Source organism: Sander lucioperca, chromosome 3 (assembly GCF_008315115.2).
Source record: "Sander lucioperca isolate FBNREF2018 chromosome 3, SLUC_FBN_1.2, whole genome shotgun sequence".
Classification (NCBI taxonomy): Eukaryota; Metazoa; Chordata; class Actinopteri; order Perciformes; family Percidae; genus Sander; species Sander lucioperca.
The window spans coordinates 7,924,964-7,938,223 of NC_050175.1; the positions used below are offsets into that span (position 1 = coordinate 7,924,964).

The 13,260-nt window shown below is 42.9% G+C and overlaps 1 protein-coding gene and 1 long non-coding RNA gene across 19 annotated transcripts in view; one reads left to right on the forward strand and one right to left on the reverse strand.

Moving 5' to 3' along the window:
* Positions 1-13,260, forward strand: part of nav2a (neuron navigator 2a) — a 250,490-nt gene that overhangs the window by 174,750 nt on the left and 62,480 nt on the right. For 15 of the 18 annotated variants that reach the window (XM_035999241.1, XM_035999249.1, XM_035999234.1 and 12 more), the window contains 2 exons: positions 2,145-2,278; positions 9,551-10,760. In XM_035999241.1, coding sequence (XP_035855134.1) covers positions 2,145-2,278; positions 9,551-10,760 — 1,344 coding nt within the window. Of the gene's footprint in view, positions 1-2,144; positions 2,279-3,996; positions 4,045-4,961; positions 5,070-6,666; positions 6,686-9,550; positions 10,761-13,260 lie in introns of those variants that run through there. The other 3 variants (XM_035999245.1, XM_035999246.1, XM_035999247.1) reach the window with 3 other exon arrangements.
* LOC116067336 overlaps positions 1-13,260 on the reverse strand; it is a 30,618-nt gene that overhangs the window by 4,814 nt on the left and 12,544 nt on the right. The gene's annotated exons all lie outside the window — the stretch shown is intronic.

Consider the following 13,260-nt stretch of genomic DNA (forward strand, 5'->3'; position numbering starts at 1 on the left):
CATGCTGCCCATCCCAGATTCTGTTTGCATTGCACCTGCCAAACACCAGCTCTTCTCCAAGGAAATGCAGCGGCCCCACCTTCTGGCCAGCATGTTTAACTACAAGATGAAGAGTTGGGATTCTCCTGGTGCTCTCCAACCAACAACTCTTGGCTTTTCTATGTTCTTATTTAAAAGGCCCCAATCAAAAATGTATACAGATTTCCTCAAAAAGTGCTTTGCTGCCATCATGTGACAGTATATGTAACGTTTAAAGGATTTTAAAGAGCTAAATGGTTTATATAAATTGTCATTGTTTGCAAATATTGCAATAGGAGAGGCCTGTTTTGTCATTTTTCCCATTGACAGACTGCAAATCAACAGTCTGCCTTTTTCTTCTACAAAAATGTGCATGAAAAATGCCTTAAATAGGTAAATCTGCCCACATTTCTGAGATTATGTGCACTAGAATTGAGAAAATATGATAATCAAAGGTCCCTTGCACATCAGTATAATTCAGTCACATGCAGGTCAAACACAGACAATGTGAAAGAATCAAAAAGAAGAAAGGGTTTGCAGCACATAAAACCCTGTCTCTAGACCAAATTCATACTTCTTGGTATTTATTCAAACATTTTCTGCAGGTGGAAGAGCTAGCAATGCCTTTCATGTATGCGTTATAAACCATAAATGAAATGCTTCCTCCCTTTTTATTTGCAATAGATTTTTAAGTAAATACCACAAGTTTTAAGTTGGTTCAGAGATGATTTTTGGTGTGCTGTAAGCCCTAAGCCTTTCTTCATTTTGAGCAAATATATTTATTTGGCAAGAGCATTTTTCTTTCGCATTTTTGACTGTATTTGACTTTAAATAAATTGTCAGGAAACGGTGTAGATATGTGTCCATATTAGTGTCGACACATTGTAGCCAATATTAATATTTTCAAATGTAAATACCCATCACATTGAATATTGTTTCTATACACAGCCAGTCCAAATGGGGGGAGGCAGTAGACTGACTGACCCTGCCAAAATTGAAAGCCAAATGATCTTAGGCTACTCTTGACTAAATAATGCTGTACAACCTATTACCTAGCAATGGCCAGATAAATAATGGCCAGTCAAAGTGAATGGCATGCCGGAAATGAGAGTTTCTATAATGTATACAAGAGCTGAGAGAGAGTGAGCTGTAATCTGTTTATCAGCATCCGCCTCACAGTCCCAGGAAGATGATGATGGTGATGGTGGTGGTGATGATGTCGCTGCCTGTGAATTAGCATTTCATTAGCAGTCTGTGTGCCACGGCCTGGTCAGATTACAGACCTCAGCAAAAGGCAACAGATGGGCTCACAATATGGAATCAAGATGTCATAAATTTCACCAAGGCTTATCCATTGCCAGTACATCCTGTCTAATCCGTGCGGGGAAATAAAGGAGCAGGACGTGTAATCTGAGGCTGTTGAGCTCACAGCTCCCCTGGGACCTGCACTCTGTCAACCCGTCCACCCCACACGGATACGTCCACGCTGCTGTGAGCTCATCTGTCTCCCTTAGATTACTGTAGGTGCATATGGGGAGGTGGGGCCATGCAGAGCTGCAAGAAAAGCAAACAATAGCTAAGTTTACATTTATTAAACTGTGTGTAACTTCTAATCCAAGCCACAGACTTTCAAACTGACGATGAGCCAGATATAAAGATGCATCTAAAGAGTCTAATATCCTTTAAGATATAAGATTAAGATTATAAATATGAATAAATGTGTGTGTAGCACATTTCTTAAATTACAGTAGTAGCATAAGGCTTAGACAAAGAACAGAAAAATATTTAATATTTATATTTGTTAAGATTTTCTTTTTCTTCTTTTTTATACAATAACACAAGGAACACTCTTGTGCCCCTCTGCCCTGTTCACATAAAACACTTTCGGCAATAAAAATTTAAATAATACATTTGCATCATCCCTGTACTCCTAATTGAGTGAGACCCTCATGTTTGAATTTGTAAACTGTAGACTGGATTTGTCTCTAGCAGAATGTGTAATTAACCTGCATTAAACCGGAAAATGTTTCTTCACTGTGTGAGATGAAGGCTTTATATTGAATATATTCTTTCTTCCTTCCTTTCTCTTCGTTACTTCTCTCCCTCTCTCTCTGTTTCTCCGCCAGACTTCCCGGCCCCTCGGCGAGGGTATCCACTGCAGGCAGTGACATCCCTCCAAGAGGCTCGGTCAGTGCTGCTGGGAACAGACGCAGCCAGGGCTTCAGTGACAAGACCAAAGCCAACTCGCACCTGAACAAAGGTAGGCCTCGTGTACAACCACTGTGTGTGTGTGTGTGTGTGTGTGTGTGTGTTTTTGTTTTTGTTTAACTATATTCGTGGGGTCCAAAAACCGGGAATACAGTATACTTGTGGGGTCCGAACAGCTTTGTGGGACCAAAATGCTGGACCCCACAACTTTAAAGGGCTGTTTGAGGGTTAAGACTTGGTTTTAGGATTAGGGTTAGAATTAGGTTATGGTTAGGGTGAGGGTAAGGGTTAAGGTTAGGTATTTAATTGTGATGGTTAAGGTTAGGGTAAGGGGCTAGGGAATGCATTATGTCAATGACGTGTGTGTGTGTGTGTGTGTGTGTGTGTGTATGTTTGTCCTCAGCATGCAATGCTGCACTGACACAACTGTGTCCTGTGTTCAAGAGAAAACTCCTCCTTTCCTGTTTCAGGTGAATTCAGTTTACTTGGAACATTTCTATTTCCCGTCATAAGGAGAGAGGGTTCATCCTTAGTTTGTATAACAAACATTCAGTGGTTCCAAATCAGAATCAGAAAAGGGTTTAATGCCACCTAAGTAGAATTTGCCTTGGTGAATGGTGCATACATACACAAACAAACATATTAAACCTAAATAAGAAATAAACAAGAAATACGGAAACAGCATGGATGCTGAAGTAAATGTACTCTCTGACTGCAACCTCAGTGAAAAATCTCAACTTCTGTCTTTGGACCTGTGTCTGGTTACAGTATTTAGGACATTGTCACAGTGTAGAATTTGAGGTGACGAGCTGTGTTTTATATTGATTTATAGTTAAGATGTGATTGTGACCTCCATTTGACTGCTGTACACAAACTGTATTCGTCCCCACAGGTGGAGAGGGTTAGTGTGTGTTGTGGACAGCTCTGATCTGAACCGTTTAGGGCTTTTATGCGTGTGTTTTCTGTTATTTGTTTGAGATTATTATTTTCTTTTTTTCAATTAGTTGTGATATGTTGTAATAACTAAGAACCAAAGAGATCCATTGTGGTGATTGGTCTCATGCAAACCATATTTTGTTATTGCTTTTGTTTCTGAAGATAAAGAACACTTTTCTCATAAATCACATAAGTCACTTACACCAAATCTAATGATTTTGTTTTGTGTGTGTTTACTAAAGAATATAAGGGGATGTTTCACTCTGCTGTCACTAGAAATTCTGATAACTTAAGCTGTGTTTAGTGTAGACGAACAACGCCCTCTTCCTGTTTGCTGAAGTCATCCAGCAGAATTGTTCTTACGTTTTCAGGAACTTTGCTTTTGAGAAATCATGTTTTTTTTCTGCATGTTTGCTATTGTACTAAAATACCCATAAGGCCTGTACCTTTGCCTTTTAATAACTAAAACCAGATATTTTCTTGCATTTTTCATCATGTGTCCTGATGATTCGACCACAAGATGATTTATTTTTTTGGAGATGGAGATACATTCTCACACTTTTAGTCCAAACTCCTCAGACCCAGTGTTTGAGTTCTGCAGCATACAAACTTGCGAGTGTGTTTGGCAGTATATTTAGTTAGAGCAGTGTTGAAATAGCTTCTGTCACAACTCAGTGGGCCAAGGCTTTATATAGACTGTGTTAGTGTTCACAGTCTAAACTCATTACCCTGCATTAGACAGAGAATTCTGACCAGAGAGAGAGAGAGAGAGAGAGAGAGAGAGAGAGAGAGAGAATCTGTGTGTCTGTGTTTCAAGTGACAAATTAACCAACACTGAGCAGCACTGTGGGGCACTCATTCTGATGTGCAGCTCCGTTGGAGGTAGGGGAGCTTCTATTGGACGGTGTTGTGTTTGTGAACGTTTGTGCATATGTGTGGGTTCATGAACATGTGAGTGAAACAAATTAACAAGTAGTAGTGTTAAAGTAATAGTCGGACATTTTGGGAAGTACACGTTCTGGCGGAGTGTGAGATAGATAGACGATAACTACTCTCATCTCTGTGTGCTAGCCTACCAGTTAGCAAAGCTCAGCATTAAAACACGTTATATCCTGTTTGTAAACCGTACAACAAACAAAGTGTAAATTTAACAAATAGTGTTTTATATTTCTTGGCCCGGCCTATTTGTGGTGCAACTGGCTGCTGGCTGTAGCTTTATATTTATGGTTACAGACATGAGAGTGGTATCAACTATATGGATCTCATTCTGGGCATTATATTGAATAAGTTGAACTGCTCCTTTTGTAGCGGTAGTAGAAGTGGAAGTGGTAGTAGTAGTTGTAAGTCTGAAGCTAATTCTGAAGAAGAGCATTAGCTTGAAAAGTCCCTTGTAGTTGTGCCAATAAATTAGCTTAGTCTGAAGAAGAGCATTAGCTCGGAACGTAACTTGTGGATGTGCCAATAAATTGCACTTGAGGGAGCTACAGTGTGCAGACCTGTGTTTATGTTTTCATAGCAGCACTAGTAGCATTAATGTTTGAGGTGTCAGTTGAGCTTGTCAAGAGGTAAGTGAGTGACCAGGTTTCCGCAGAAAGGACCAAAGCTCATCTAGAAATAAGTTTAAAATTTTTTTTGTTAAAAAATAATTTACATTTAAAATTGTTGATTGGCAGCAGGAAGTATGACAATCACTTGTCCACCCCCTTCCTTCTTGCCCTGTTGTTGACATGCTGCCAAGCCCCTCCCCCCCTGCCACACCACCCTCGTCCTCCTCCTCCTCTTCCTCCTCCTCCTGCACCCTCTGGATGGCTGGCCATGGTTTGGGACTCTTCCCTCCTCTTCTGTCCATCTCCTCCGGTCCTTTCCTTCTTTCTCTGTTCCTCCTGGACGTCTGCAGCATCTATGAGGTTTGTCAGCTTGCACTCGTAGATTGCCTCGGGCTAGGACGGCAGGTGATAGTTTCAGATGTAGAACTTGAGCTTTGCATTGAAACTTTAAAAAGTATGGTTGCAGATTTTGGTTGGTTGTTGTTGCTAGAAATGTGTGCATTTGTTATGCTGCAGAAAGCAGGATTTTCTTTCTGTAGAGGATGTCAAGTCATTTTCCCTGAAAGGTTTTGTGAATAATTTGAATTGTAAGTGTTTCAGGGGTTATTGGTCAACTAATTAGCCAACGTCTTGCTGCTTTGATGTAAAACTGACACTGATTTAGAATTTCATTTTGTTTCCAAAGTGTCAATAAATATCTGACATTTTTCTGTCTGATGTTACAGTTTAGTTTTTGCCTCAAAAATGCATGTTGTGCACTAATGTGCTACACATTATGTTATACATGCTTTTGAGATGGTGTTCAGATGGTTAGAGAGGCACCTGCAGCTTCTATTGTGAGGCCAGATCTGCTCTGTGTCAATGGCCCTGGCACCAGAATGGAGTCAGGTTACTGCACGGCTGTACAGTAAGGAAACAGACCTGAATCTTCTCTTCTGCTCTGCGTTAACACAAGGTGACAGCGTCTGGGTGTCCACCAAGTGACACAGAGCAGAGAGAGCAGGGGGCACCTGTGCTTCTGTGTTTGTGTATGTGCACGCTTCTGATGTATTTCTGTGTGTTTGTATGGCCGGTGCCCTTGCTGAATGAATAGCCTTCTGATGAGCTGTAGCGTCACTGTTTAAGTGTATTCATGTGGAGAAACTTTAAAAAGTTCCAGTCTCTGCACAAAAGCCGTCTGTCCCTCTCACTTTTTGGAGCACAATGACTGAGGAGGGAGAGAGAGCGAGAGAGTGCAGGCTCCTGAAATCAGAACGTGATGAGTAAGCGAACTCGCAGCCTCAAACTTTGTGCCAGTCGGATATAGTTTGTGTTGATTTCACAAATAACATTTCCATGAAGGTGTCAGCAAATGAAATAAAGCCGACCAAAGAGGGAGAACTGTTCTCACAATGCTCTCTATCTGTGAGAAATCTTCTCAGCACCTACGTTTGAAATTCAAAACATGTTTTCAGCTATATGAGAGTGACTTGAATGTAAGTAGGGACTGACCGAGAAGGTTTAGCTTAATGTCTTGTGACCAGTGTGACCATGAAAAGGGTTGAAGGGCTTGTGATGTCTAAACAGTGTCAGCCGATGCTACCTCTAATGCATTTACCGCTGGTCTTTTTGTGTGCAAGTGGTCACACTGCAGTATATTTGCTCTGGTCACCAGCACTGCAACTGCATAAATGTTCAAGCATTTGAAGTTGCTGAGCAGAACAAACATCCCCCTCTCTCCTAAACTTGACATGCATGCACAGACTTGTACACGCACAGAGAGAGAGAGTGTTGACACTTGTGTGAAATGACATGCTTTTCCTCGGCTGTAGACGGGCATTAACACGAAGCAGCGCACGCAGAGACACATGAGTGTGACGATCCATGAAAAGAGCTTTGGGTCCACTTTGGCTGATTTCCCAAAATGCCTTGATGTTATAAGGAGGCTCTGAGATGGGGTAGGCTGCAGCACCGACCCTGAGACGGAGTCAGAGAGGGTGAGACCGTTTTTTATGGCAGACAGGAAGTGCAGTGGTGGTCTGTGATCGTTTCCTCCCCACTACTGTCATTTTCTGCTCTCAATTTTATTCTCTAATGACTGCTGTAATTAAGCAGTTGAGTCGTAAACGCTTAAATTCTTTCAACATGTTTCTTTAAGCAGACAGCTCGACCAGCACAGCGAAAACAGGGCAATGTGCAGTTTAATTCCAGGATTTGCCCCAAGGCTCCACAGGGTGGGTCATTAGGTCAGTGACCCATTCTAAGGGCATGTTAAGACTCTACTGTGTTTATTTTTGAAGGAAAAGTGCTTCCTCGCGTGCATTTTGTGCTGATAATGCTCAAAATGCAGCTAGAATAAAAACCAGATTGATCCGATTTGTGATCAGAATGTTTACTAGAGATCTTTCTACCAGGTCTTTTTTTCCATTTGATTGTGGCTGTTGTCATAAACTGTGAGGCTGTGTTGTTTTTTAAAACTTTTCTGAGCTTGAGAAAGCACACTGCTGTGCCAAAAAAGTAGACAAATGCAGCCCACCTTGTGGCCTCTTCATTAAATGTAAAAAACAGCAAGTTCAATTTTTAAACAGCAGAAAAGTGTGAACAATCTGACTTTGGCATTTCTTTTATTTGGGGACAGACTGACGTATTGAATCTTTTTGCAAACCGTGGTTGGGTCTATGATGCAACAGTGTCCAAGTCCATCACTCTAGTGTCACCTCTGACCCGACATGTTGAAGATTGACTACTTTTTCTTCACCCTTAGCAAACCAACTGGAACGTGTCAGTCCCGGTCACCGGGTGCAGTCATGACCAGCTGTCCCCAGTGTCCAGGGCCTCTCCATATCCTGCGTTTCTTCTTCTGTTCCTTTCTGACCCGAAATCCAAGCTGACCCCATTCACGGACAGCGCAGACCGTCCTGCTGGCCCACATAAAAGCTTCACTCATCCCAAACCTGCAGTGCCAGTCCCCTTATTCTCTCAGCCTGCTCCATAATCACAGCAGGTCCCCCTCTCATTCAGCCGCCTCCAGTAGGACGCCAGCTATTAGCAACCTGACCCACTTTTCCGATTGCTAACTGCTAGCACGGCTAATTGGGCTCTAATCACTTCCTAATGGCTGCATTGTTTCAGGCTGCTCTCGCTAAATGCTAAACAGGGAGAGAAAGGAGAGGCGGCGAACGAGTGCCTATTTCCAATTAGGACATGAAAGGTGCTGTAAAACTGAAAAGAAGTAGAGAGCCAGATGAAAAAGGAGTAAACAAGCGCGTTGGGTGTTTTAATATTCTGCTTAAATGGTGACTTAATGAGACCTTTTGAATAGCATATGCATGTGGAATTAATGTAGCTAACGTGAATTAAAGGAAACTTCACACATAACCAAATGAGCACTGAGAGTTATATGATTATTTTCCATCTGAAATATCACAGAGAATGATTCTTTATGCACCATCTTTAGTAATGTTCATGTATGGTTGAGCACCAAATGACTTGTTTTCTCTAAAAAAAAAAAAGTAGAGAAACTAAAGTCCAATGGAGTGAGATCATTTTTCTAATCCAAATCAACTTTTACATTACATTCATTTAGCGGATACTTTTATCAAACACGACTTACAATAAGTGCTTTCAACTGGATTCAAGAATCGTCTAAAATCCAGTATCAATCTGTCTTTATGCTAATGCTGCAACCTGGCTAAATCTGTGTTCTTTCAAGATACTGACAAGAGACTGTCACTTCCTTAAATACTTGAAACAGGTTCATTTGTATTGTAAACGTTGTAAAAGAACCAAAAAATCCTGCATTTTGGTCCTCCGGCCTTCATTAGGTACAATTCATACATACAAACATCATCATCATCATCATAATTGAAGTGTGTTATGTCACTTAAGAAAACAAGACTCGCAGTGTGTTAAGAATCTAAACTCCCAGAGTACAGTTGCATGAGAAGGCAAAACACAGCAGCAGCAGCAGCAGTGACTTGGAATAAATGTAAGTGTGTGTGTGCGCGTGGGGTATGTTGCAATAGAACTGTTATGATTAATTCCTCCCAGTGCTCCCTGCACCGGCCCTCTCTCTCACTGGCCGTTGGTGTTTGAATATTCAAATATTACTGGTCTGAACTCTGTGCTACCAGTAGCACCTTTCTGCATGTACAGACTGACAACCTCAGCAACTCTCGGGATACTAGTTTGCACAGTAAGAGCAGTGACTTAACCAGGAATTTCAGCTCTTCTTTTGCTCCTTCAGTTCTTGGTAAGTTTGTTTGTTGAGATGCTTCTTGTTGCAGTTTTACCCAGGCAGTTTGTTTTTGGGTGATAAATTGTAACAAGGGTTTACAGGAGTATGTTTACACTGCAAAAAAAAAAGCTTTCTGTTCTATTCATGTCCAAGTTAAACTTTATTTTGTATACCATTGAATGGTGAATGAATCTAATTTACAACGGACTTAGTACATGTAACCAGACAGTGTTTCTTTGAAAAGCAGAGGGATGCTGACCAAAAGCAGTCCATATAAGTCCAAGCCTTATAAGTGCAGCAGCACTGCTTCTTGACTTGGCCTGCTTGGCAACACTTTAAAGCACTTGAGCCTGCTCCTCGTTGTTTTTATAAACAGTTTGTGATGGGCTCCTCTCATTGTTAGTGCTAAGGGGTTTTTAACAGTTTTGGTGGCTAGCCCGAAGGAAAGTAATGGCACGTTTGGCTGTATCAACGCAGGCCACCTCCAGGCCCTTATAAGGCCACTTTGTGTGGGGTCAAAGACGACTAAGCATCTGGTTTCTCTTCGCTCCCCCAGATCCTTCCTCTGCTTGACTTTTCCTCCTTCCTATCTTACTGTTAATAAAATGTCTCTTTTCTGGTGCAGATTCCTCAGAGGGCATGACCTCACAGCCTTCGGTGATGACTGAGCATGCTCCATCATCTGCAGTGACCGTCAGCTCCTCCACCAGCATCCCCGCTGCTACCTCCGGCCAGATTCCACACCCATCTTCGCTGTCCTCATCCACCTCCTCCACGGCCATTCCCCAGCCCAACAGCAACAGCAAGCCCTGGAGGAGCAAGTCAGTGAGCTCCAAGCACATCTCTCCTTCCTCCACCAGCACCACCGCGTCTGCCATGCAGTCCATCAAGCAGGAGAAGGACACCTCCTGTAAGGCTGAAGCTCCTCCAAAAGTCGCCACTCAGAAGTCAATGCTGGAGAAGCTGAAGCTCTTCAACAGTAAAGGAGGCTCCAAATCTGCCAGCTCCTCCAACGGAGTAGGGGCCCAGACTGACAACGCTGCCACAGCCAGGCAGCTCGGAGCGATGCAGGTGGAGAGAGCCGAGACTGGCTCCAACACCGAGCCCCTGGAGGAAGATGATGGCAACGTCCGGCCAGGAATGAACGGGACGACCTACGGAGCAGCTCCCTCAGCAGGTACTACTGTCTCCACAACTGCCAGCAGCCCCAAAATTGCCCTGAGGGGCATTGCCCAGCGCACTTTCAGCAGAGCTTTGACTGCCAAGAAGGGCTCTGTCAAAAACACAGAGAAAGACAAGGAGAGGGGGAAGGAGAAGGAGAAAGGGAAGGAGGTGGGGAAACGCATCTCAGTCCCCGACAGGACAGATCTCAGGGGGGACGAGCTTAAAGAGGAAGTAGCACCTGTTGCTGTAGACACAGACAGCTCAAACAAACGGACCTCTAAAATCACCAGCTTCATTCCCAAGGGGGGTAAAGTGGCCAAAAAGGAGAGTTCCACCCCTGCACACAGCGGAATACCAAAGCCAGGAGGCAAAGCCCCAGGAGTCGGGGGGAAAGCTTCCTCAGTGAAGGAGGCGGGGGAGAGGCCTCGGAGCATGCGATTAGGAGGGGGTCTCGCCATGCACCGCGGCCCCCTGGACAGAGACAGGGACAGCAGACACTCCAGCTCCACTTCCAGCCTGGCCTCCACAGAGGGAAAGACCAGCGCCTCCCCTGTGGCAGGAGGCGGCAGTACACAGAGCACAGCCAGCAACACGATCAGCGTGCAGCTACCTCAGACCCAACAGCACCATAGCCATCCCAACACGGCCACTGTCGCACCTTTCATGTACAGGTGAGATCACACCGACTGGAAACATCTGCTAAAGCATCGGAAAAATCGGTTCCACATTAAGTATTTCTCCATCACATGAAAGATGTGTGTCTACATGAGTAGCAATCAAAGTTACAGTTAATAAAAAACATAATTTCTTATTTGTATAAGAATTTAAGACTAGAAGAATATCAGATATCAGTCTGCTTCATCAGGACTGTGTGGGTGATACCCATTTGGCTCTAAAAATGAGCTTCAATTTCAACTTCATAGGTCACATAAATGCACCAATGACATAAATGCAAAAAGTATGTGATTATGAGATATACATATATAAAAAAATCAATCCAACGCAGACAACAGAAAAACAAGATCAAGCGAAAAAAGAGACACTTCTACTGCGCCATCTTGAATAAATTTGGAAGATTAATAATATAAAAAAAAAAAAACATTTTCAGTAATATATGCAAAATAACATGTCTGTGTTATGTTAATCTCTGGTTCTGCTGCATCGATTTCAATACTATTTAAAAACAGTCCAACAGTGTTTATAGAGGTGCTATGCTAAATCGGTGAAGAACTTAATTTAGCTTTATTGACAATCGTACTACTGCAGTATAAATATCTTAAAGCTGGGCTTACTGGCCACAACACAGTGAGTAAGATCAGCCGTCCTAAAACAAAGTCATTTAACCATTCACATCCTCCTCCGACTAAAAGTTTTCCCAGAAGTGGTGGTTGAATTCTCCAGTGACTGTAAATATTTACTGGAGTGTTTTTGTTCAGGCATAGACCTGATAAGAGTTCTGGGTAAGCTGTTCTTGACTCTCTTAGCTTTTAAATAATTACAAATTAGTGTATAACCCTGCACATTACCATGATATTGTGTGTCTAGGATTAGTCATTACTTTTATTTAAGTCATCACATATCTAACATTTGATTCTCTGACGGCATCTGAAAGTACAAAATCTGAATTGAGCCATCTGTGAACTGTTAACCAGGAATGTCACATCTGTGTTTGTGTGTGTGTGTGTGTGTGTGTGTGTGTGTGTGTGTGTGTGTGTGTGTGTGTGTGTGTGTGTGTGTGCGCGTGCGCGCGCAGTGTACTGTCTGCATGTGTGTGCACATGTATCTGGGTGAATATGTGTGGCTGTTGTGTGCCTCTGACCTCTGTCCTGGTCCCAGTGTGATAAGGAAGGAGGTCCCTCTCGTTCTCCATGAGTCCTTTCTAACAGCCGCTCATTAGCCTCCTGACACTTCCTGCGCTGCTGCCCTTTCTCCCTCTGTACATCCTGTGCTGTAGCTAACCAACCCAACTCTCCAAAGCACACCCATCCTCACTACTCTGTATACCTGTCAGGTACCATTACCAGCAGGATTAAATCGCCTCCACCTGTCAGAAAGACTATGTTTGACAGAAAATTGAAGAAATAAGACACATCAAATCAATGTTCATGTTGCTTTTCCCCTCCCCTGCCAAGGACTGGTACACTAAAAACAAAGCACCATGCCAGAAAATGTGTAAGTGCATAAAAATAACATGACGTTTTTTTTTTTCTTCTGCTTTTTTTTGTTCTGGTTTTGTTTTGGCGTTTTGCAGTTATTATTTATTAGCTATTGATTTCATTGTACATGTATAAAAAGTATAAAAATGTGCAATGGACTCAGAAGTAAACCATTGTCTGGAAGAGAGTGAAAGAAAATTTCAATAAAGTATAAAAAAAGAAAGAAAATAACCTGAAGTTTAAACCAACTTTAAGGTGCTCTAAGCAATGTCACGCGTTTTTTTAGGCTACAACATTTTTTGTCACATAGAGCAAACATCTCCTCACTATCCGCTAGCTGCCTGTCCCCTGAACACACTGTAAAAGAAACGCGGTCTCTGTGGACAGTCCAGGCTCCACAAATGGCAACAAAAACAAACTGCGCAGGTGCACCACCAAACATAACAAACAGTGTCCCAGCCAGTAACCGACAAGAAGGATTTGGGGGTGGGGGTTAAGTGCGCGGAAGGGAGGGGGAGGGGACGGGATGAGGAGGAGGGAGGGGCGAGCTAGCCTCTGTTTTGTTTGACAATACTTTAAATGTCAACAAGAAGTGACGTCACCCAAGATCGCTTAGAGCACCTCTAACCAGTTAAATGAAAAGTTGACATGCTGTCACGCTGGCAGTCAGTGGTTTTGACTGGCTCACACTCAGAGAGAGTATACAGTAGTCGCTAAGGACAAAGTCTGGGATCAGGCAAAGACCAAAGGCTGTATACAACTGAGGCACCAGCCAGTGCAGCGGGTGAACTGTATTGATTTCCCCTTCAAAGACAACTTGGCATTTGGGGCTTAGCAGGCGTTCATTTTGGACTCCGGTCACAAGACTTGAAACACAGCAGATTTCATTCTTAATCAGGTTTATCCCTCTTTCGTGACAATTTGCTGAATATTCCCACTAAATGCACAATAATTCAGATGATGAATTCAATGATACCCTCCACCCCCCTGCCCCCTTTGATCCCCTCGAACTATT